Here is a 26,315-nt window from a genome sequence, read left to right as displayed (position 1 = left end):
GTGCCAGCCTGCCCTGTGTCTCAGCCATACCTGCCTGCCAGTGTCTCAGCCGTGCCACCGTCTCCCCAAGTGGGATCAGCAGCCACAGCCAGACACCACCCTGGAGTGGCACCTGACAGCTGCCTGCCACACAAACCTGACCTCACCATCAGAGGCTCCAGTGAACACCAAGGCAGCTGTCTTAGTCATGCCCCTTCCAGGGTAGTCTGGCTTGTGGCACAGTGGGGCCACAATCCCCTGGCTCACGCCCTGCAGTCTGGGCGTGAGTATGACACTAACTATAGACCTGTCCAATGTCGGACTGAGGTGCCAAGGGCCCACCAGCACCATTGACTTTGGGGGCCCACTTTTCACCTGCATACAAATATTACACTACCCCGTTCACAAATTTACCGATATCTCTATATAATAATAAACTTAGTAGTTTGGTTAATGAATGATGAGATGCTGCTTGTTTCTGTACAGAATGAATCAAGCGAATTATACCAAGTACTGCCCATACAGTGGGGTTGGGGGTCCAAATCACAACAGGGGCCTATTGGGGGATTGCCCTGTTACCCTATGGGCCAGTCCGAGCCTGGACCTGTCTCTAATCTCCCCTTCATCTCTAAACTCCTGGAACTCTTGGTCCACTCCTGTGTCCTGTCTAATCCACTATCTCTCATATCACTCTCTTTTTGACCCTCTACAATCTGGCTTCCGCTCCTTACACTCCACTGAAACTGCCCTCACTAAAGTCTCTAATAATCTACTAACAGCTAAATCTAATGGTCACTTCTCCCTTCTGATTATCCTGGATTTCTCTGCAGCATTTGACTCTGTGGATCACTAGATCCTCCTCACTATGCTCCGCTCTAGAGGACCCAAGGACACCTTTCTCTCCTGTTGCTCATCCTACCTCTCTGACCGCTCCTTCACTGTTTCTTTTGCTGGCTGCTCTTCCTCTCCTCGTCCCCTTACTATCGAGGTTCCTCAGGGCTCGTCCTAGGCCCCCTCCTCCTCTCCCTGAACACTGCCCCTATTGGACAAACAGTAGATTAATTTCTCAGTCCTATCTCTACGTTGATGACCCAATTATATACATTGTCTCCTGACATCACCCCTGTATTACTTACATAATACCTGTGATTGTCTTTCTGCTGTCTCTAACATCATGTCCTCCCTCAATCTAAAACTGCAGCAGGACCCTCACTGCTCTGTAACAGATGAACCATGTGTAAGGTCTCCTTCACATGTCCTGGTGATTCCTGTACTGGAAAAACCAGTACTGGTGAGATCCGTGGTCCGTGTCTGTGTGGCATTCATGTGTTGTCCGTGTGTCACATCCGCCAGTACTGGTGAGATCGGTGGACCATGTCCATGTGACATCCATGTGTTGTCCATGTGTTACATCCGACAGTACTGGTGAGATCGGTGGACCATGTCCATGTGACATCCATGTGTTGTCCATGTGTTACATCCGCTAGTACTGCTGAGATAAGTGTCCGTGTGGCATCCGTGTGTTGTCAGTGTGTCACATCCGCCAGTACTGGTGTGATCCGTGGTCCGTGTCCGTGTGCCATCCGTGTGTTGTCCGTGTGTCACATCCGCTAGTACTGGTGAGATTCGTGGTCCGTGTGCCATCCGTGTCTTGTCCGGGTGTTACATCCGCCAGTACTGATGAGATCCGTGGTCCGTGTCCGTGTGTCACATCCGCCAGTACTGGTGAGATCCATGGTCCGTGTCCGTGTGCCATCCGTGTGTTGTCCGTGTGTCACATCCGCCAGTACTGATGAGATCCTTGGTCCGTGTGCCATCCTTGTGTCACATTCGCCAGTACTGATGAGATACGTGGTCCGTGTCCGTGTGTCACATCCGCCAGTACTGGTGAGATCCATGGTCCGTGTCCGTGTGTCACATCCGCCAGTACTGATGAGATCCGTGGTCTGTGTCCGTGTGTCACATTCGCCAGTACTGATGAGATCCGTGGTCCGTGTGGCATCCGTGTGTTGTCCATGTGTTACATCCGCCAGTACTGGTGAGATCCGTGTCCGTGTGGCATCCGTGTGTTGTCAGTGTGTCACATCCGCCAGTACTGGTGTGATCCGTGGTCCGTGTCTGTGTGCCATCTGTGTGTTGTCCGTGTGTCACATCCGCTAGTACTGGTGAGATTCGTGGTCCATGTGCCATCCATGTGTTGTCCGTGTGTCACATCCGCCAGTACTGGTGAGATAAATGGTCCGTGTCCGTGTGTTGTCCGTGTGTCACATTCGCCAGTACTGATGAGATCCGTGGTCCGTGTGCCAGCTGTTTGCATGGATGTGATATCCGTGTGACACATACCGGCACCTGGGAAGAAGCGGTACAGTTTGCGCTGTTCCCAGGCTCTGGGATGATTTTATTGACTGGGTTTTCTGGCTGAAGCTTATGCTCGTCTGCAGCCTGCGTAAGGCAGCGACTACATGGCGACTTTTGTCACTACATAAATCGCGTGGCGAGAGTTCACTACGTCGCAGCAGAATACAAGTGAATGTGTCACGCTGTAACCTTGAGTGTATCGCAGCAGACTTTTGTGACTTATCAGAGTTGCAATGAGACCTCATTCATTTATATTTTGCTACATTGTAGCGAACGGAGATGTGACCAAGACGCGGTGCAGCCCCATCCTTCTGGCCGTCCTATAAGGTTATGGCCACTCCTCCACAGGGTAATGATCTTTTGGGGAAAGAGATGAGAGCTCCCTCTTTACCCCACAGGGATCTCTTGGACTCCCCTGTAGATCCCTCTTTCTCCTGCAGATGATGCCCCTAACGTTTCTACTATTTGCCGCCATATAAATATTCTTTTTGCTTTCCTTATATGATACATCCGTTCTCTTATTCCCTCAGTATCTCGCTAGGACTCTCGGCTTGGATACAGTCGGATTTGGATACCTGCAGACCGTCTTTGGCATCCTTCAGCTTGTGGGAGGCCCTATTTTTGGCAGGTACAAGCTTTGTAATACTATTTTTCCTTTTTTATATATATATTTGGGGTGAAGCAGAATCATTCAGATAAAAAAAGCTCTTTTTATGCCCCCCCGTCGTTCAACCGCCAACTTGCAGCACAGAGTATTTCAGTTCGCCTTACTTTCATGTGATGCTGATTAGGAAGAAAATATTTTTTCTTTCTATAACAGGGATTCAGTATGTGTTTCTTTGGCTCAAGACAGCAGCACAGAGTGTTTCAGCCGAGCAATGTGCTGATCCCGTGTGTAGCAGTGACCTGTCTGCTCATGTGATCATTTTATTGAGGGGGATAATGACCAGAGGTGGGAAGTTACAGTCTGGGAAATACATTTAAAAGAGCGAGGTCAGTAGCAGTGCAGAGTGTTTCAGGAGAGGAGTGCTCTCTTCTTGTAGGAGGCAGCTGTTAGTGTCAGCTCTTGGTATAGGTACACTATGACTGATCAGCTCATTAGCACCCCCCACTCTAGACTTTAGGGGTACTAAATTACAATAAAGGAGAATTTAAAGGGGCTTTCCCTAGTAATATTCAGCCACATGTAACCGGCCTCATCTCTGTTCGTGACGATGCAATAACTTTCCAGAAATCGTTAACAGTTTGTAGATCTGTGCTCTGATTGAGGAGCCGTATTGAGGTCAGTCACTTCTGTCCTAGAGTCTTAAAGGTAAAGTGTCAGTGACCTCCTCGAATCCCGGGACACACGTAAATCATTCATAATGTCACGAGAAACTGTCTTTACATGTAAAGTCAAGAGCCTCCTTGTACCTGGGGGGGAAGAGGAAAACTGACAAGAGATATCTTCGAAGTTTGGTTCGAATGGTGGAAGAAACACCACGTCAAACATCCAAAGACCTGAAGGCCAACTTTGGAACAGTCTGGGGTCATGATTTCAACAAGTACCATACGCCGTATACTAAGCCAAGCAGAGCTTTATGTGCAAAGGCCAAGGGAGAATCCATTGCTGAAGAATAGATATAAAAAGAACGGCTGATCTTTGCCAAAGACTATCTTGTCAAACCACAATCCTTCTGAGAAAATGTTCTGTGGAAAGATGAGACAAAAATAGAGCTTTTTGGCAATGCAAAGCAACAGTTTGTTTACAGGTGGCGTAATGAAACTTATAAGGAAAAAAGCACCCTACCAACGGTTAAGCATGGTGGAGGATCCATAATGCTGTGGGTTTGCTTTGCTGCGTCTGGTACTGGAGGCCTTGACCGTATCACAGGAATCATGAAATGAGAGAATTATCTGACTACCTATCATGGATAAGTCACTTGTGAATGCTAGCTGAAAAAAATGAAGTGATAAATGATTTTACTAGTATAGGAAACCGCAGCACGAAAAGAGTGCAGGTAACTCCTGACTTCTGCCCCGATGCTCACGTTTCACCCAGCTTCTTCATGGGGGAATCTTATGCAAATTAAAAAATAAAAACTCTCAGGTCCAATAGTCAACTGCATGTTTCTTCTGATATCAATTAGCTACTTTGATGTGAATTGTATGACTATACTGTTAGTGTATACCTGATATCAAGGAGTATATACCCTGCCGTATACACCCTATGTAGCAGCCAGTCTGGATTTGAGTGAGTGCACATTCCATAAAATTAATGTTCCTTGATAACAGTCAAATATTTATTGTGTGCTACTTTCTTCCAGGTTTTCAGATCAGTATGGGCCTCGCGCGGCGCTCACACTTTCCTTCCTGTCTGCGTCCATCTATTACCTGATCCTTGCATTTACCACCAACATTCCTTTCCTGTTCCTGTCCCGGCTCCCATCGGTTTTCATGCATGGTCTTCCAGGTACTGAGCTTGCGTGATGATATCGTTCTTCTCTTTCATATTGGGACAGAATGAAACAATAAACCTGACTTCCTGCAGCAGCCACAAGGTGGCGCCCTCTACCTATGTCCCTAATTTGGGCACAAGGTGCATGTAGCTCTTTCCCCCCCTAGTGGCGACTGCTGGAAGCGTTTATGGGAAATCATCTGCTGGTGGAATATTTGGGGAGATTCCGATACAATCTAGAAGAGTAAAATGTGCAAACAAAAATGATTTCATCATCTAAATAAGAAAAGGGGGGATTCCACTCCATCCCCCTTACAGTTAGAGTCAAACGTTTTTGGAAGAGATTTTTTCATTACGATTTTACTAATAAAAAATTCTTAAAAAACATGCCGAGGGCGTGGTGAGCGCTTTACCTTCTCACTGGCTAAATGGCCGAGCCTATCACACCATCTAACAAGATTGTCCTCAGTAAGGACTCATTCACACAGTCGTATTTTGCCTTCGTGTTTTTCACGCATAGCACTCGATCGGTCACATGTCCGTGATTGTTCAGCGCAAAAGAAAGGCCCAATATTGATCCGAGTGTCGGATCAAACCCGAAAATGCAAATCTACGTATTTATGAAAAGGCAGGACTGCACTCGGATGACATCTGTGTGCTATCCATTTTTCAGGGACTGATAGGAGAAGGCGGGATACTCAAATAAAGCGTCATCAGGGGGCAAAGGCTGCAATCAGTGCTGCAGTGTCTGCGCCCTCCCTGCTTTGAAGTATCATTAGTGACCACAATTTCAGAAGCTGGGCTAGTCATAGAATCATAGAATCGTAGAGTTGGAAGGGACCTCCTGGGCCATCTGGTCCAACCCCCTGCTCAAAGCAGGATTCGCTAAATCATCCCAGTCAGATGTCTGTCCAGCTTCTGTTTGAAGACTTCCATTGAAGGAGAACTCACCACTTCTCGTGGCAGCCTGTTCCACTCATTGATCACTCTAACTGTCAAAAAGTTTTTTCTAATATCTAATCTGTGTCTACTGAGCATGCGTTGGTTTTCAGTAGATCTTTGTCACTGTGCACTGTTCTTATCATTGCACAGTGACAGTGCGCTCTCTCACCGGCTCTGATCAGAAGTAACGAACCAGCAGGAGCGCGCACTGTCAGTACACATTGAAAGAAGAATACCCAGTGTGCAAAGACCAGAGTCGTGCATCCCTCCCAAGTGACATCACTTGCAGGGACGGCACTGGTCTCTGCATGCCGGGTATTCTTCTTACAATGCGTACTGACGGTGCGCTCTGTGCTGCCTCGTTACTTCTGATCAGAGCCGGTGAGAGAGCGCAAAGTGACAAGAATCTACTGAGCATATGTCAAAATTGACAACCGATGCATGCTCAGTAGAGTAGGGACTAGCCCGGCTCCTGAAAAGGAGGTCACTGATGAGGCTTCGTTTTAGGGAGAGGTAAGAGGCTGCCACAGTGAGTACAACCTCTGCTCTCCTGATAACGCTCTGGGATTCTCAAACGAAGCATCATCAAAAAGGAAGTAGTAAAAATATATATATAGAGCAGTTAGATAGCGTTAAGGAATTTTTTATGCAATTATATTAGAAAATAGATTAGATTATGGCACCACATAGATGGGGATTCAGGATGAAAATTAGTTTGTGTTTCTGACCGCCCCTTTAAGTCTACGAGTGTGTGAAAAAAATAAGAATAAATATTGAGCGACCGTACGGCACCTGATTTTTACAGATACATTATATCATAGGAAACTGCATTTAGTCTTGTAAATATTTAGTAACTGATGTATAAAAATGGATGGATGACAAATGAGTTTTCTGAAAGATACTTGGACGATTTATTTGTACGCTCGTGTGACCTTGGCCTTACTGAGTGCATTCAATCTATTTTCAATTGGCAAACAAGGTGGCAAAACCTTTTTTTCTTTTAACTGGTGCAGGTGAAGGTGCAGCGATGGGTGAGGGGTAAGTGTCCACACTGAGCCGCACTAGAGCAGTGTGATACTATCTACCCTCCCCCACCCAAACAAGACCACACCTCCACTATAGCTGATGGCTGTTCTTTCACATTTTGAGACCCCGTCCTGCAAACCAGAACACTGAGTACACTGAATGTGGAGTGTATAGGCAAGTGCCCTATGCAGAATGTTACAAATGTCTGGAGTGTGAATACATAGCTAGAATTGTGGATTAATAAAGAAACCATATTCCTTGATTAGAGAAACTCTCCATACAACATAGATAGCAATAAAGAACATTTGGGAGCTTAAATCCCCGGTAGGAAAAATTGTGGATAACGTCTTAAATAAATCCTTTATCTTGTTTACAGAAAAGTACACAAATCCTTTATTTATAGTCACAAAAACAAGACATATTAGTGTCAATTTTTCCACAGTCTGAGGAAGCAAATGCGAAACGCGCGTCGGGGCCCTGGTGTAATGTATAGGCATTATACCAATGGGTAAGAGGACTTTTTAATACCTCGTAAAAGCTATTGCAAAAATTAGTTTTACTCCCAAATATATGCATTAAGTAAAAAAAAAATTGCTCCCAGAAGTGAAGGTGCAATATTATTTTTTTCCCACTAGATGGAGACATTGTACCATTACTTTCCTTACTACTATATTCATCCTGTTGAAGAGCAGTAATCTGCAACTTCTGTATCAATCAGTTTTCAAGATCTCTGCTTGCCTTCATTCAGGAGGCTGCAGGAGGTAAAGATCTGTCCGGTTCATGTGATGGACATACAGCTAAATTGCAGTGCATTATTCCAGCGCTGGCATGGCCAGGAGCGATTGTATCACACAAGAGTCAATATTGAAAGTTTCTATTGAACAGAAAGCAGAGATCTTGAAAACTCTGAGAAACAATGAAAAATAAATTATCTTGGAAAACTTAAAGTTTTACAGTAAAAAAAATGATTCTTTCATGTTTGATAGGGGCTCAGATGATTGTAACCGACCTGACCACGGCCCAGGAACGGGCCGGCGCTCTGGGGAAGCTCGGCCTCTGCTTCGGATTAGGAATCATCATTGGATCCTCACTGGGAGGCTACCTGGCTACAAGATTTGGGTGAGAACTCTCTATACAGTGGCGGATACAGACAAACGGGCAGACAATAATTCTGTCTATAAGAGAAGCGGCTATGGTGCTGGATGTGGGGCCCCTTACCTATTGGGCCCCTGTGCGCCTGACCCAATGATAGACAACGGCGTAACTAGAGTCCGAGGGTCCCCATGCAGAATTTGGACTTGGGCCCCCACCTGCATCTTCTTCAGATGTATGGGCCCTTGTAGCGTTCCAGATCCTGTGAAGACATACGTGTTCGTCTTCTCATGTAACAATGTCCCCATCTACAAGACAGTAAGGAACTCCGCACTCAAACTGCAGTGAATTAAACAACTTTTTTTTTAAATAGCAATCCATGTAGTTAACGTTTCGGTCCTAGTATTAGGACCTTCATCAGAACTGATTGCCTTCTCATGAAGGTCCAAATACTAGGACTGAACCGTTAACTACTTGGATTGCTATAAAAAAAAAAAAAAATTCTATTCACTGCAATTGGAGTGCCGAGTTCCTTACTGGCTGGTATACGGGTTGGAAGCCTACATGAGCACCTGATCTCCATACCAGGGAGTGCCCTATACCGCTACAGAAATGTCCCCCATCTAGTAATAATGTCCCCAATGCTGTGACCCTTCCTGTAATAATGTCCCCCCATCCTGACCCCTTCCCCTATTATGGCCCTCTTCCAGGTATAATGTCTTCCAACCTGGGCCCCTTCCTGGTATAATATCCCCTATTCTGAGCCTCTTCCAGGTATAAATGTCCTCCATCCTGGTCCTTTTCCTGGTATAATGTTATTATTATTATTATTATTTATTATTATTATAGCGCCATTTATTCCATGGCGCTTTACATGTGAGGAGGGGTATACATAATACATACAAGTACAGTAATTTTAACAATACAAGTCACGACTGGTCCAGGAGGAGAGAGGACCCTGCCCGCGAGGGCTCACAATCTACAAGGGATGGGTGAGGATACAGTAGGTGAGGGTAGAGCTGGTTATGCAGCGGTTTGGTGGAACGGTGGTTACTGCAAGTTGTAGGCTTGTCGGAAGAAGTAGGTCTTCAGGTTCTTTTTGAAGGTTTCCATGGTAGGCGAGAGTCTGATATGTTGGGGTAGAGAGTTCCAGAGTAGAGGGGATGCGCGGGAGAAATCTTGTATGCGACTGTGGGAAGAGGAGATAAGAGGGAAGTACAGGAAGATATCTTGTGAGGATCGGAGGTTTCGTGCAGGTAAGTATCGGGAGACTAGGTCACAGATGTATGGAGGAGACAGGTTGTGGATGGCTTTGTATGTCATGGTTAGGGTTTTGAAGTGGAGTCTTTGGGTAATGGGGAGCCAGTGCAGGGATTGACAGAGGGGAGAGGCCGGGGAATAGCGGGGGGACAGGTGGATTAGTTGGGCAGCAGAGTTTAGAATAGATTGGAGGGGTGCAAGAGTGTTAGAGGGGAGGCCACAGAGCAGGAGGTTGCAGTAGTCAAGACGGGAGATGATGAGGGCATGGACTAGGGTTTTTGCAGATTCTTGGTTGAGGAATGTACGGATCCGTGAAATATTTTTGAGTTGAAGTCGGCAGGAAGCGGAAAGGGCATGGATATGTGGTTTGAAAGAGAGATCAGTGTCAAGGATTACTCCGAGGCAGCGAGCTTGTGGGACTGGAGAGAGTGGGCAGCCGTTTACTTTAATGGATAGGTCCGTTGGGGGGGTCACGTGAGATGGGAAAAGATTATTCATTCTGTTTTGTCCATATTAAGTTTTAGAAATCTAGGGGAGAAGAAGGATGAAATAGCAGACAGACATTGAGGGATTCTGGTTAGTAGGGAGGTGATATCTGGTCCAGAGATGTAGATCTGTGTGTCGTCAGCATAGAGATGATACTGAAAGCCGTGAGATTCTATGAGCTGTCCCAGGCCGAAGGTGTAAATGGAGAAGAGCAGGGGCCCTAGGACTGAACCTTGTGGGACTCCGGCAGATAGGGGGCGAGGTGAGGAGGTGGTGTGTGAGTGGGAGACGCTGAATGTCCGGTCTGTTACGTATGACGCAATCCAAGATAGGGCCAAGTCTGTGATACCAAGAGAGGAGAGGGTCTGTAGTAATACGGAATGGTCCACTGTGTCAAAGGCAGAGGACAGGTCCAGGAGGAGGAGGACAGAGTAGTGTCTCCCTTTCCCTTGCTTAAATGTCCTCCATCCCTGTGCCCCTTCCTGGTATAATGTCCCCCATCTTGGGCCCCTTCCTGGTATAATGTTTCTCTTTCCCCTCGTTAAACGTCCTCCATCCTGGGCCCATTTATGATATAATGTCCCCTATTCTGGGCCTCTTCCAGGTATAATGTTCTCCATTTTGGTCCTTTTCCTGGTATAATGTCTCCATCCTGGACCCTTCCAGTAATGTATGTCCCCCATCCTGGTATAATGTTTCCGATCCTGAGCCCCTTCCTGCTATAATGTCTCATTTTCTCCTGGAATAATGTCCTCCATCCCGGTGCCCCTTCCTGGTATAATATCCCCTATTCTGGGCCTCTTCCATGTATATTGTCCTCCATCCTGGTCCTTTTCCTGGTATAATATCCCCCGTCCTGGACCGACCCTTCCAGTAATGTATGCCCCCCATCCTGGTATAATGTCCCGCATCCTGGGCTTCTTCCAGTAATAATGTCTCTGTTCTGTGTCTCTTCTCCCACAAATGTAAAATAATAATAAACAGTTCACCTTCCTTTCCCCATCCCCCACAACGCGTAGCGTCCTCTTCCATAACCGGTGCAGAAGCCGGCAGCTGACTGCCATGTGCCACCGGTGACTTGCACACCGACGTCCGCTGCCGGCCAATGATTGGCCAGTCAACTGCAAGTTAAAAGATTGAGCCTGCAGAAGAAAAATAATGAAAGTGCAGCATGCAAGTCATATAATGGCCACAGATGGTATTACACACACAGGACAGCTTAGTCTGAAGAGTTACTTGGAAGTATACAGTAGCTCCCCTTTACTGTCTCAGATACTTTGGGAGCCATACTGACCTCCAGTGGCCACATCAATTACTGCACTGAAACAGTTACTGGTGTGACCACTTGAGGTCGTGTGGCCCTTCTCATCTACAGCTGGACTTTGTGAAAGAGAACCCATCAGATTTTTTTTTTACACTGTTTTACTCACTAAAAATCTGGTGACAGGATGTTTTTAAAGAGGTGGATCGAAACGTTAACTCCTAATTGTCTATGAAGACGACACAGACATCAGCGTCACAGCTTCAAGGCCTTTACAAAAAACTCCCAGTTACATTGAGGCAGCACGCCCCCCTCCCAAGAGTTTATATTGTTAACTTACATGTAATGTAAAGGAGTATATGGATGTACACCGCTAATATAGGATTCAATGGGAGCTGTAAGAATCTGTATGCAGGGAGCTCCCTCTAGTGGTGGCTACAGAGAAAGAACTTTTCCAGTCGCTGCATATATTTGTGGCTTTGTGCCTCCTATATAACAGATATCCATGCGCTGCTGCCTTTTGCGTCTTGCACACTGTCACGACCACTTCAGCTCTAGTGCTTCTCTTAAAGGGCCATCATGCCATTTTGTGCACCGGTATCTTACCTGCCGCCGCCTCCACTCCTTCACCTTGTCACTTCTTCCTGGGGACACATCAAGGTTTGTTTATTGTCCTCACATTGCAAACATTTCTCGCATTCTTATAACGTCCGGATCATTTTTTTCTTCTATATCTGAAAACTCTCGACATTTCGACTTCACAGTATTTGTCATCTGCTGACATAACACATATGGAGACCAAAGATCGTTTTAATTTTAAAAAAAGTACCGTAATTTTTTTTTTGGGCTGCCCCCGTAGCAAGACGCTTCTTGCTACAGTTTGTCAGTGCAGGTACAATGTATTTATCTGAAGTTCTGGGATTGTTTAGACTGGATGCAACTGTAACAAATCCTCAGCTCTGAGAAGTATCAGATTAGTACTTAGATTGTTTCAGTAAAAGCAAGCAGAGATCTTAAAATGAATCATTAAAATCGTATCTGCTGGTCTTTCAGTGTCATGGCAAATTAAAGGAAGGCACTAACCCTAATCTATGCGACTTATGGCTATGTTCACACTGAGTGTTTTTTTTTATTTTTTTTCAGGCATTTTTGGAGCAAGTTCTCGCCCCCCCAAAAAAACCCAAAACCTGAAAAATTGTTAAAAAAAATGCCTGAAATACTCATCTCATTCATTTCTTTTGAAAATTGAATTACAATTCACACGTTCATGCTTTTTTAGCTTCAGGTTTCCAAAAACACCAGAAGTTACCTGTCAGTTTATCGCTGTGAAGCCGCTGCAGACATCACAGTAGGATTCAATGGAAAGGATATAAAAACACCACAAAGAGGCCTGGGTGTTGTTTTTTTTTTTCTTTTTTTTTTCGCATTTTTGAGGCGTTTTATTCCTTGCTCAATGGATAAAAAACATAGAAAAAAAAACCTCTAAAATGACGCTTAAAAATGCAAAAAAGTAAGAATGTTTATGGAAAAGTCCAAGAAAAAAATGTTAACAAATAAGATGCTGCGGCACAAAAAATCAAGAAAATGCCAGAATCTCGTGAAGTGGCTTCTACGTGAAAAAGAGGAATTCTGTGTGCACAGAACGAATGGTAATAAGCAGAGTTTTATCAGCATCACATTACACAGAGCGATGGGCTACTGACAACAAAGATTTTATCTGTCTGTCATGCGCGCCCAGTCTGTTGCGCATTCCCAGTCTGTCTGTCGCGCACGTCCAGTCTCTCGCACAATCCCAGTCTCTGTTGCGTGCTCCGAGTCTCTGCCGCGCACTCCCAGTCTCTGCCACGCACTCCCAGTCTTTCCGGTGTGCACTTTCTCTGTTGCGCCTGCCCTATGTGTCAGTCTGTCGCACACTCTCAGTCTGTCTGTCGTGAGCGCCAGTTTGTCAGTCTTTCTCGCACTCTCAGTCTATCTGTAGCACGCGCCCTGTCTCTGTCAAGCGCTCCCAGTCTTTCTGACGTGGGCCCTGTCTGTCTGTCAGTCTGTCGTCCACACCCAGTCTGTCTGTCAGTCTTTTGCGCGCTCTCAGTCTGTCGTGCATTCTCTGTCTGTTGCGCGCATCCAGTCTACCTGTTGCAGGCACCCTGTTTGTCGCTGTTATGTGTTACAGAACCACTCAGCACCCAGAATATGTTGTGCAGTTATATGTATGAATAATAGGTTCTATGTGAGATGCATGTCCCTAATGCATCAACCCACAGACTGCACCTCTGGGCAGAGGGGACACGATGTTCTCCTTTTGTCCGCCCTTCCCCCACCTTTGTAATTTCCACAGTAAACATCGGCAGGCTCCGGCCACCTGCGGCTTTTGTAATGCATGTCTGGCCTGCCGCTTTTCTATTGGCCTGCCCTCTGTATCTGTGTGATATATTCTGTGTCCTGTGAGTAAAGTGTTGTCAGACTGGAAATACATGGAGAAGCAGTGATCTTTTATATGCGCCCATGTAACCAAGGAATTCCAGCCAGCGTCATTCATTCAGACTCCAGCCAACGCAGAGCGGACCTCCGAAAACACAGGGTGGTACTGAAAGAGGTACCCCAGCCTGGGTAGACCCCGTTACACTGGTGGCAGACAGCGGGATATGATACCTCTTCTACAGGAGGAAAGGAATGAATGGAAAATAACTACCAGAAGTTAAGGAGGACTACATTAAAAGATCTGGTGGAAGCCCGAGGGTTGATCGCCAGCAACAAAACAAAAACGGATTTGATAGCAGCCATCATGGAACACGACAGTGCAGCGCCCCCCAATGTGAATGTGGAGGAGACCGAATTCCAGAGGGAGGTAAAGAACAGACTGGCGTTCTATGGCCTAAACCCTGCAGTAGAGATCATACGAGAGGTGATGGCTGATGTGCGTACTGATCTGAAGAAAAAGATGGCCGAGTGGACCAGGATAGAGCTAGCCAAGATGGAGATGGCAGAGCGGACCAAAGTGGAGCTGGCCAAAATGGAGATGGCAGAGCGGAGAGAGGAGAGCCAGCGAGCAGGGGGAGCTCTGGCCTTCGACCAGGTATCTTCAACAGTAAGCCACAAAAAGATCCAGTATAATGCCTTCCGACAGTTGGGGGAGGCAGAGGAAGACATTGATGGCTTTCTGCAGGACTTTGAGCGGCAGTGTGCCCTTCATCAAGTGAAGCCGGAGGAACGGGTTCAGATTCTGGCCAGCAAGCTGACAGGCCGGGCAGCAGACGCCTATCGCACGGTACCTGATGAGGACTGTATGGACTATGAGTGGATCAAAGAAGTGATCTTGGCCCGGTATGCGCTGACACCAGAGGCCTACCGCCAAAAGTTCCGCGGACTTATAAAACGCGTAACCGATACCCACGCTGAATGGGCCTGTAAATTACGGCGGTCACTGCTACAGTGGGTACAAGGGAGCCAAGCAACCACTAAGGAGGATGTCCTCCAGCTCTTCCTGTTAGAACGATTCTTTAATGGACTAAACCCCGAGACACAGGAATGGCTTCGGGACAGGCGGCCAACAACTCTTGAGGAAGCCGCTCGTCTGGCTGATGAACATCATAATGCCAGGAGGCCGCAGTTGTCCGGATCAAAGGTGGTCACTAGGGGCCCGCCCATGGACCTGGAGGGCCCCAGACCACCGAAGATTGTAGGGGGACCAGCTAGAAACCCGGCCTACCACAGTCCCCCTGGGGCGCGATGCCACACCTGTCGTCAGCTGGGCCACCTGCAAAGACAATGTCCCAACCGGACTCAGCATACCCAGTGGCCAAAGACGGGAACAGCTACCTTCAGCCGGGCTGCTGTACACTGCTACCAAGGCGAAGCTGACCCGGCATTGGGGGCTACGACCTACCAAGGGGTGGAAGAGATGGAGGAAGTGCTGCATGAAGTAGACTCCATGCAGGCAGCCCAGGCAGATAATCGACAACAGCATCGACAGGTTGTGTGGGTTAATGGGAAACGTATGCAGGGACTAAGAGATTCCGGGGCAACTTTGACCCTTGTGAAGTCTCATCTCGTCCGGGACCAAGAGAAGACGGACCGGACAGTGGCAGTCCGTGTAGCAGGGGGAGCTATACATCGACTACCCACTGCCAGGATTCACCTGAACTGGGGATTCGGGGATGGCCTTGTTGAGGTCGGCTTGATGGAGGATTTGCCTGCAGATGTCTTGCTGGGAAATGACTTGGGGCCCATGTTGTCTGCATTCTCGGTGGCCCCTCTGGCTGAGACCTATCCTGTGACCACCCGAGACAAGCTCGAGCTGCGGAGGCGGAATCACACTTAGAGGAGGCCCAGGTAAGATATCCCAGCCCTGTACGTATTCCCATAGCCAGACACATTTCTTGGGCCACCCCAGATGAATTTAAGAGGGAGTTACTTGAGGATCCTTCATTGGAGGGATATCGTGGGAAGGCACAGGAGGGGAGAGGAGTACTGGAAGGGGAACAGTTTGCATGGAAGCAGGGACTCCTCTACCAGATCACAGAGCAGCACCACACAGGGACGAGCCCCACTATAAAACAACAGCTGGTAGTTCCCAAGAAGTATAGGCAGGAGTTACTGCGAATCTCTCATGATATACCCTTGGCCAGGCACTTCGGCGTCAGTCGCACCAGGCATCGTTTGACACAAAACTTCTTTTGGCCGGGGGTAACCTATGATGTTCGTCAGTACTGCCAGACCTGTGACAGTTGTCAGCGCATTGGCAAGAGTGGGGATCGATGTAAGGCCAAATTACGCCCCCTCCCCATTGTGGAGGAACCATTTAGCCGAGTAGCGGTCGATCTGATAGGGCCGTTAGCCAAACCCAGTCCGTCAGGGAAAAAGTATATTTTGACAGTGGTAGATTATGCCACACGGTATCCAGAGGCGGTTGCGTTACCTAACATACTGGCAGAGAAGGTGGCGGCCACCCTGCTCCAGGTTTTCTCACGGGTTGGATTTCCCCGGGAGATTATCTCGGACCAGGGTACCCAGTTTACAGCAGAGATGACCAACCAACTGTGGAAGCTGTGCGGCGTAAAGTCCATTAGAAGCGCCCCGTACCACCTGCAAACCAATGGGTTGTGTGAACGCTTTAACGGGACATTAAAACAGCTCATTGGGACTTTTACCAGGACTGGGAGAAATTCTTGCCACACATCCTGTTTGCCTATCGGGAGGTTCCCCAAGAATCCACGTGGTTCTCCCCGTTCGAGCTGGTATACGGGAGACGGGTAAGGGGAACCCTTGACTTAGTGCTGGAACTCTGGGAAGGGGAGGGCCTCATAGAAGGGGTACCTATTGTACCCTATGTGCTGGAATTCCGGGACCACCTACAGGGGCTGACCCAGGTTGTACGTGAGAACCTGCAGGCGACACAGCGGCGCCAGCGCGTATGGTACGATCAGAGGGCCAGAGAGCGCACTTTGGAAATAGGACAGAAGGTCCTGGTGTTAGATCCCACTAAGAAGAATAAGTTTCAAGCTGCATGGCAGGGGCCCTACCAGGTAGTGGGGAAAAAATAGCCGACACAACCTATAATGTCGCCGATTGTGATGACCCCAGGGTGTTCCGCATGTTCCACGTGAATATGCTGAAGCCCTACCGGGAGCGCCTTGAAGAGGTAGTGGCCATCTGTGCACCTGAAGCAGAGGATTTAGCCGGACTTCCCTTGCCGGATGTCTTAGGGGAAAGGACTCAGTCTAAAACATGGGACCAGGTAAACTTGGGTGAAGACCTAGGCCCCCGGGAGAGACAGCAGGCGGAGGCGTTGTTGAGGCTGCGACAGAGGATGTTTTCAGAGAGACCGGGGTACACTCGCCTGGCACAACGCAAGGTTGAGACCCAGGATCAAAACCCCTTCCGCGTCCCTGAGTCTGTACGAGAGGGGATGCGACAAGAGATACAAGAGATGTTGCGTTTAGGGGTCATTGAAGAGTCAGATAGTCCCTGGGCATCCACTGTAGTGTTAGTGCCCAAGAAGGATGGGACTACACGGTTTTGTGTAGACAATCGTAAGCTCAATGAGAAAACAGTGACGGATGCATACCCCATGCCGCGTGTGGATGAGTTGTTAGACCGGCTGGCGGGGGCAAAGTATTTGACCACCATCGATCTATGCAAAGGCTACTGGCAGATTCCCCTTAGTCCTGATGCTATTCCCAAGTCGGCATTTGTCACCCCGTTCGGCTTATTCCAGTTTCGAGTTATGCCATTCGGGATGAAGAATGCCCCGGCGACCTTCCAAAGGCTGGCTGACCGGCTTCTGGATGGTCTCCAGGACTATGCTTGTGCCTACCTGGACGACATCGCCATCTATAGTGCGACATGGGAAGAGCATCTAAATCACCTAGAGACAGTATTGGACAGGATCCACCTGGCTGGCCGGAATCACCCTGAACCCAAACAAGTGTCACGTGGGCAAAGCAGAGGTTCAGTATTTAGGGCATTGGGTGGGAAGTGGGAAACAGCGACCAGAACCAGCCAAGATTGAGGCCATTGCCAAAAGGCCCATCCCACGCACTAAAACCCAGGTCATGGCGTTTCTAGGGACAGCGGGTTATTACAGGAAATTCGTTCCCAATTACAGCAGCGTAGCCAAGCCCCTCACTGATCTGACCCGTAAGAACCAACCCCGCCAGGTAACCTGGACCTCAGAGTGTGAGGAAGCCTTCCGCCAACTAAAGGCCGCCCTCACCAATACCCCTGTATTGGCCGCACCCGATCCAACTAAACGCTTCCTTGTTCACACAGACGCTTCTATGTTTGGATTGGGGGCAGTACTGAGCCAAGTCGGGCCGGACGGCCAAGAACAACCGGTAGCTTACCTGAGTCGGAAACTACTGCCCCGTGAAGTAAGCTATGCGGCCATCGAGAAGGAGTGCCTGGCGGTAGTATGGGCACTCAAGAAGTTGCAACCATATTTGTATGGACGACAGTTTTCCCTCCTAACGGACCATAATCCCCTAGTCTGGCTTAATCGGGTCTCCGGAGACAACGCCAGATTGCTGCGGTGGAGTTTAGCCCTACAACCTCTGGATTTCACCATCAACCACAGACCCGGCAAACAAAATGGTAACGCCGATGGACTAAGTCGACAAACGGAACTTGTACCAACCCCATAAACTTCGGTCTTCCCCAAACCGATCCGTTGAGGATCAGACTGTGTATGCCGATCGCATCGCTGAAAAGGGGAGCCGTGTTACGTGTTACAGAACCACTTAGCACCCAGAATACGTTGTGCAGTTATATGTATGTATAATAGGTTCTATGTGAGATGCATGTCCCTAGTGCATCAGCCCACAGGCTGCACCCCTGGGCAGAGGGGACACGATATTCTCCTTTTGTCTGCCCTCCCCCCACCTTTGTAATTCCCACAGTAAACATCGGCAGGCTCCGGCCACCTGCGGCTTTTGTAATGCATGTCTGGCCTGCCGCTTTTCTATTGGCCTGCCCTCTGTATCTGTGTGAAATATTCTGTGTCCTGTGAGTAAAGTGTTGTCAGACTGGAAATACGTGGAGAAGCAGTGATCTTTTATATGCGCCCATGTAACCAAGGAATTCCAGCCAGCGTCCTTCATTCAGACTCCAGCCAACGCTGAGCGGACCTCCGAAAACACGGGGTGGTACTGAAAGAGGTACCCCAGCCTGTGTACAGTCATGGCCAAAAGTTTTGAGAATGACACAAATATTATATTTTCACATGATCTGCTGCCCTCTGGTTTTTATGTGTGTTTGTCAGATGTTTTTATCACATACAGAAATATAATTGCAATCATATTATGAGTAACAAAAGGTTATATTGACAGTTAGAATGAGTTAATGCAGCAAGTTAATATTTGCAGTGTTGACCCTTCTTCTTCAGGACCTCAGCAATTCTCCCTGGCATGCTCTCAATCAACTTCTGGATCAAATCCTGACTGATAGCAGTCCATTCTTGCAAAATCAATGCTTTTATTTTGTCTGAATTTGAAGGTTTTTGTTTGTCCACCCGTCTCTTGATGATTGACCACAAGTTCTCTATGGGATTAAGATCTGGGGAGTTTCCAGGCCATGGTCCCAAAATCTCTATGTTTTGTTCCCTGAGCCATTTAGTTATCACCTTTGCTTTATGGCAAGGTGCTCCATCATGTTGAAAAAGGCATTGTTGATTGCCAAACTGCTCTTGGACGGTTGGGAGAAGTTGCTCTTGGAGGACATTCTGGTACCATTCTTTATTCATGGCTGTGTTTTTAGGCAAGACTGAGAGAGCGCCCATTCCCTTGGCTGAGAAGCAACCCCACACATGAATGGTTTCAGGATGCTTGACAGTTGGCATGAGACAAGACAGGTGGTAGCGCTCACCTGGTCTTCTCCGAATAAGCCGTTTTCCAGATGTCCCAAACAATCGAAAAGGGGATCCATCAGAGAAAATGAGTTTACCCCAGTCCTCAGCAGTCCACTCCCTGTACCTCTTGCAGAATATCAGTCTGTCCATGATGTTTTTTCTGGAGAGAAGTGGCTTCTTTGCTGCCCTCCTTGAGACCAGGCCTTGCTCCAAGAGTCTCCGCCTCACAGTGCGTGCAGATGCACTCACACCTGCCTGCTGCCATTTCTGAGCAAGCTCTGCACTGCTGGTAGCCCGATCCCGCAGCTGAAACACTTTTAAGAGACGGTCCTGGCGCTTGCTGGTCTTTCTTGGGCGCCCTGGAGCCTTTTTGGCAACAAGGGAACCTCTTTCCTTGAAGTTCTTGATGATGCGATAGGTTGTTGACTGAGGTGCAATCTTTCTAGCTGCGATACTCTTCCCTGTTAGGCCATTTTTGTGCAGTGCAATGATGACTGCACGTGTTTCTTTAGAGATAACCATGGTTAACAGAAGAGAAACAATGATGCCAAGCACCAGCCTCCTTTTAAAGTGTCCAGTGGTGTCATTCTTACTTAATCATGACAGATTGATCTCCAGCCCTGTCCTCATCAACACCCACACCTGTGTTAATGGAGCAATCACTGAAACGATGTTAGCTGGTCCTTTTAAGGCAGGGCTGCAATGATGTTGAAATGTGTTTTGGGGGATAAAGTTAATTTTCTAGGCAAATATTGACTTTGCAAGTAATTGCTGTTAAGCTGATCACTCTTTATAACATTCTGGAGTATATGCAAATTGCCATTAGAAAAAATGAAGCAGTAGACTTTGTAAAAATTAATATTTGTGTCATTCTCTAAACTTTTGGCCATGACTGTAGACCCCGTTACAGTCGCGTGTTCCCAGTCTTTGTCGCGCACTCCCAGTCTCTGTTGCGCGCTCCCAGTCTTTCCAGTGCGCGCCCTGTCTGTCTGTCATGTGCGCTCAGTCTGTCTGTCATGCGCTCCCAGTATGTTTGCAGCGTGCTCCCAGTCTGTTGTGCTCTCCCAGTCTTTCCAACGCGCGCTCTGTCTGTCGTGCGTGCCCTTTTTTTCTGTCGCGCTCACGCCCTATCTGTCGTGCGTGACCTATTTGTCACGCACTCCAAGTCTGTCTGTCGCGTGTTCCCAGTCTGTCTGTTGTGCGTTCCAGTCTGTCTGTCGCCGCGCACCCTGTCCGTCTGTCACGTGCACTTTCCGTCCTGATGAGTGGTGTTGGCCGCTGGTCCCAGCGTGTTGAGAAGCTTTTTTTAGCAGTACAGTCTACTATTGTTAACGGCATCTTGTTCCCCCCGTGCACATGAGAGGGCGTATTATTCTGCGGCCAAAACGATCGCATTTTCTTCTCATTTCCACAAAGAATAAGGAGCTTATTTCCTGATGTCATGCATGAAAAATGTAACTCCACTGGTCGGCCCACGCCGCATTATTGTTACTGGGATGCGGACTGATAAAACTGCGGGGACATCGTGTTTACTCATAATCTATAGATTAAGACGTCTTATAAGTAATGTCAGATGCCATGAGGCTTGTCACCCAGCTTCCCAGGCTCCTGAGAGTCACTTATGTCTTCTTGCACAAGAACATAACTCCCTTTGACATTCAGGCTCCTGGGAAGGTTGGGTGACAATAGTTATGGAAGCCGGAATTGCGATCTGCTCCCATAGTTGGCCCAGAAGCTGATAATACCGGTAGCCAGAAATCCACCATACCCGTGATAGCCCAAATCTCATGGCAGTTCTATAGCGCGACCACGAGCCATACTATGCAAGGAATGAGAGGTCCACTAGACCCAGGGGTCCAGAAGGCCCCAATATTATTGTCTGCCGTATAGGACGCTTGCATCATAAACTGAAGGGTGCGGCTCTGTAATAGATTTTGCAATGGGGACCACACGTTTCAACAATCTCCTCTGCAAGTGGATCCATTGTTTGATGAGACCCCTTGTTTAGGAGATCGGTGGGGTCACCGCTTCACGACTCCACCCTACAAAATAATTACCACAATAACATGAGCTTACGAGGCTCCGCTGCCGACCATATGTCGGGATAATCAGCAGAGGAGATAACCAGCGACTGGATGACATCTGCTCAATTATTAAGGAATACTTCCTGAAAACTAACAGGGGGAGAATCTTTGAAAGGAAGCGGCCTCTGCCCCCTCCCCACGTCAGTGCTAATCTGACCCTATAACTAATTCATGAGGCTCATATTGTTCCCACTTCCACAAATCGTGTGTTTTGATCTACGTAACAGTTAGGAGAGTTTTACCCTGCAACAGACATTACTCATAAATGTGACTGTATGATTGGACGATGGACCAACTCCCGCCTACGCTGAATACAATAAGGGGCCTGGGATATCTGCATGATTTACAGTTATTAATGCAGTAGAGAAGATTACATCATAGACATTTCATAGAATAGACAAAAAATACTACTGAAATACTGCTCCCTATGTATAAGAATATAACTACTATAATACTGCCCCTATGTGCAAGAATATAACTACTATAATACTGCCCCCTATGTACAAGAATATAACTACTATAATACTGCCCCTATATACAAGAATATAACTACTATAATACTGCTCCTATGTACAAGAATATAACTACTATAATACTGCCCCATGTACAAGAATATAACTACTATAATACTGCTCCTATATACAAGAATATAACTACTATAATACTGCCCCTATGTCCAAGAATATAACTACTATAATACTGCCCTATGTACAAGAATATAACTACTATAATACTGCCCCTATATACAAGAATATAACTACTATAATACTGCCCCTATGTACAAGAATATAAGAATATAACTACTATAATACTGCTCCTATGTACAAGAATATAACTACTATAATACTGCCCCTATGTACAAGAATATAACTACTATAATACTGCCCCCTATTTACAAGAATATAACTACTATAATACTGCCCCATGTACAAGAATATAACTACTATACTACTACTCCCTATATACAAGAATATTACCACTATAATACTGCCCCCTATGTAAAGAATATAACTACTATAATACTGCCCCCTATGTACACGAATATAACTACTATAATACTGCCCCTATGTACAAGAATATAACTACTATACTACTACCCCTATATACAAGAATATAACTACTATACTACTGCCCCCTATATACAAGAATATAACTACTAAAATACTGCTCCCTATATACAAGAATATAACTACTATAATACTGCCCCCTATGTACAAGAATATAACTACTATAATACTGCCCCTATGTACAAGAACATAACTACTATAATACTGCCCCCTATATACAAGAATATAGCTACTATAATACTGCTCCTATGTACAAGAATATAGCTACTATAATACTGCTCCTGTGTACAAGAATATAACTACTATAATACTGCCCCTATGTACAAGAATATAACTACTATAATACTGCCCCCTATGTACAAGAATATAACTACTATAATACTGCTCCCTATGTACAAGAATATAACTACTATAATACTGTCCCCTATGTACAAGAAGATAACTACTATAATACTGCCCCTATGTACAAGAATATAACTACTCTAATACTGCCCCCTATGTACAAGAATATAACTACTATAATACTGCTCCCTATGTACAAGAATATAACTACTATAATACTGCTCGTATGTACAAGAATATAACTACTATAATACTGCTCGTATGTACAAGAATATAACTACTATAATACTGTCCCCTATGTACAAGAATATAACTACTATAATACTGCCCCCTATGTACAAGAATATAACTACTATAATACTGCTCCTATGTACAAGAATATAACTACTATAATACTGCTCCCTATGTACAAGAATTTAACTACTATAATACTGCTCCCTATGTACAAGAATATAACTACTATAATACTGCCCCCTATGTACAAGAATATAACTACTATAATACTGCTCGTATGTACAAGAATATAACTACTATAATACTGCCCCCTATGTACAAGAATATAACTACTATAATACTGCTCCTATGTACAAGAATATAACTACTATAATACTGCTCCCTATGTACAAGAATTTAACTACTATAATACTGCTCGTATGTACAAGAATATAACTACTATAATACTGCCCCCTATGTACAAGAATATAACTACTATAATACTGCTCCCTATGTACAAGAATATAACTACTATAATACTGCCCCCTATGTACAAGAATATAACTACTATAATACTGCTCCCTATGTGCAAGAATATAACTACTATAATACTGCTCGTATGTACAAGAATATAACTACTATAATACTGCCCCCTATGTACAAGAATATAACTACTATAATACTGCCCCTATGTACAAGACTATAACTACTATAATACTGCCCCCTATGTACAAGAATATAACTACTATAATACTGCTCCTATGCACAAGCATATAACTACTATAATACTGCCCCTATGTACAAGAATATGACTACTATAATACTGCCCCTATGTACAAGAATATAACTACTATAATACTGCCCCTATGTACAAGAATATAACTACTATAATACTGCCCCCTTTGTACAAGAATATAACTGCTGTAATACTGCCCCCTATGTACAAGAATATAACTACTATAATACTGCTCCTATGTACAAGAATATAACTACTATAATACTGCCCCTATGTACAAGAATATAACTACTATAATACTGCCCCCTATGTACAAGAATATAACTACTATAATAATGCCCCTATGTACAAGAATATAACTACTATAATACTGCTCCCTATGTACAAGAATATAACTACTATAATACTGTCCCCTATGTACAAGAAGATAACTACTATAATACTGCCCCTATGTACAAGAATATAACTACTCTAATACTGCCCCCTATGTACAAGAATATAACTACTATAATACTGCTCCCTATGTACAAGAATATAACTACTATAATACTGCTCGTATGTACAAGAATATAACTACTATAATACTGCTCGTATGTACAAGAATATAACTACTATAATACTGCCCCCTATGTACAAGAATATAACTACTATAATACTGCCCCTATGTACAAGACTATAACTACTATAATACTGCCCCCTATGTACAAGAATATAACTACTATAATACTGCTCCTATGCACAAGCATATAACTACTATAATACTGCCCCTATGTACAAGAATATGACTACTATAATACTGCCCCTATGTACAAGAATATAACTACTATAATACTGCCCCCTATGTACAAGAATATAACTACCATAATACTGCTCCTATGTACAAGAATAAAACTACTATAATACTGCTCCCTATGTACAAGAATTTACCTACTATAATACTGCTCCCTATGTACAAGAATATAACTACTATAATACTGCCCCCTATGTACAAGAATATAACTACTATAATACTGCTCGTATGTACAAGAATATATCTACTATAATACTGTCCCCTATGTACAAGAATATAACTACTATAATACTGCCCCCTATGTACAAGAATATAACTACTATAATACTGCTCCTATGTACAAGAATATAACTACTATAATACTGCTCCCTATGTACAAGAATATAACTACTATAATACTGCTCCCTATGTACAAGAATATAACTACTATAATACTGCCCCCTATGTACAAGAATATAACTACTATAATACTGCTCGTATGTACAAGAATATAACTACTATAATACTGCTCGTATGTACAAGAATATAACTACTATAATACTGCCCCCTATGTACAAGAATTTAACTACTATAATACTGCTCGTATGTACAAGAATATAACTACTATAATACTGCCCCCTATGTACAAGAATATAACTACTATAATACTGCTCCCTATGTACAAGAATATAACTACTATAATACTGCCCCCTATGTACAAGAATATAACTACTATAATACTGCTCCCTATGTACAAGAATATAACTACTATAATACTGCTCGTATGTACAAGAATATAACTACTATAATACTGCCCCCTATGTACAAGAATATAACTACTATAATACTGCCCCTATGTACAAGAATATAACTACTGTAATACTGCCCCCTATGTACAAGAATATAACTACTATAATACTGCTCCTATGCACAAACATATAACTACTATAATACTGCCCCTATGTACAAGAATATGACTACTATAATACTGCCCCTATGTACAAGAATATAACTACTATAATACTGCCCCTATGTACAAGAATATAACTACTATAATACTGCCCCCTTTGTACAAGAATATAACTGCTGTAATACTGCCCCCTCTGTACAAGAATATAACTACTATAATACTGCTCCTATGTACAAGAATATAACTACTATAATACTGCCCCTATGTACAAGAATATAACTACTATAATACTGCCCCTATGTACAAGAATATAACTACTATAATAATGCCCCTATGTACAAGAATATAACTACTATAATACTGCTCCTATATACAAGAATATAACTACTATAATACTGCTCCTCTGTACAAGAATATAGCTACTATAATACTGCCCCCTATGTACAAGAATATAACTACTATAATACTGCCCCTATGTACAAGAATATAACTACTATAATACTGCCCCTATGTACAAGAATATAACTACTATAATACTGCCCCCTTTGTACAAGAATATAACTGCTGTAATACTGCCCCCTCTGTACAAGAATATAACTACTATAATACTGCTCCTATGTACAAGAATATAACTACTATAATACTGCCCCTATGTACAAGAATATAACTACTATAATACTGCCCCCTATGTACAAGAATATAACTACTATAATAATGCCCCTATGTACAAGAATATAACTACTATAATACTGCTCCTATGCACAAACATATAACTACTATAATACTGCCCCTATGTACAAGAATATGACTACTATAATACTGCCCCTATGTACAAGAATATAACTACTATAATACTGCCCCTATGTACAAGAATATAACTACTATAATACTGCCCCCTTTGTACAAGAATATAACTGCTGTAATACTGCCCCCTCTGTACAAGAATATAACTACTATAATACTGCTCCTATGTACAAGAATATAACTACTATAATACTGCCCCTATGTACAA

At 44.9% G+C, this 26,315-nt stretch overlaps 1 protein-coding gene across 2 annotated transcripts in view; it reads left to right on the top strand.

The window, feature by feature from the left end:
• The window catches only part of SLC67A1 (solute carrier family 67 member 1), an 81,134-nt gene that overhangs the window by 8,696 nt on the left and 46,123 nt on the right, over window positions 1-26,315 (top strand). For both annotated transcript variants that reach the window (XM_073578544.1, XM_073578543.1), the window contains exons 3-5: window positions 2,868-2,965; window positions 4,644-4,789; window positions 7,729-7,861. In XM_073578544.1, the coding sequence (XP_073434645.1) occupies window positions 2,868-2,965; window positions 4,644-4,789; window positions 7,729-7,861 (377 nt within the window). The remainder of the gene's footprint in view (window positions 1-2,867; window positions 2,966-4,643; window positions 4,790-7,728; window positions 7,862-26,315) is intronic.

Source organism: Dendrobates tinctorius, unplaced genomic scaffold (assembly GCF_039654945.1).
Source record: "Dendrobates tinctorius isolate UK_male_01 unplaced genomic scaffold, ASM3965494v1 ptg000059l, whole genome shotgun sequence".
Lineage (NCBI taxonomy): Eukaryota > Metazoa > Chordata > Amphibia > Anura > Dendrobatidae > Dendrobates > Dendrobates tinctorius.
Note: the sequence above shows the minus strand (reverse complement) of the source record. Positions and strands in the feature narration are given on the sequence as shown.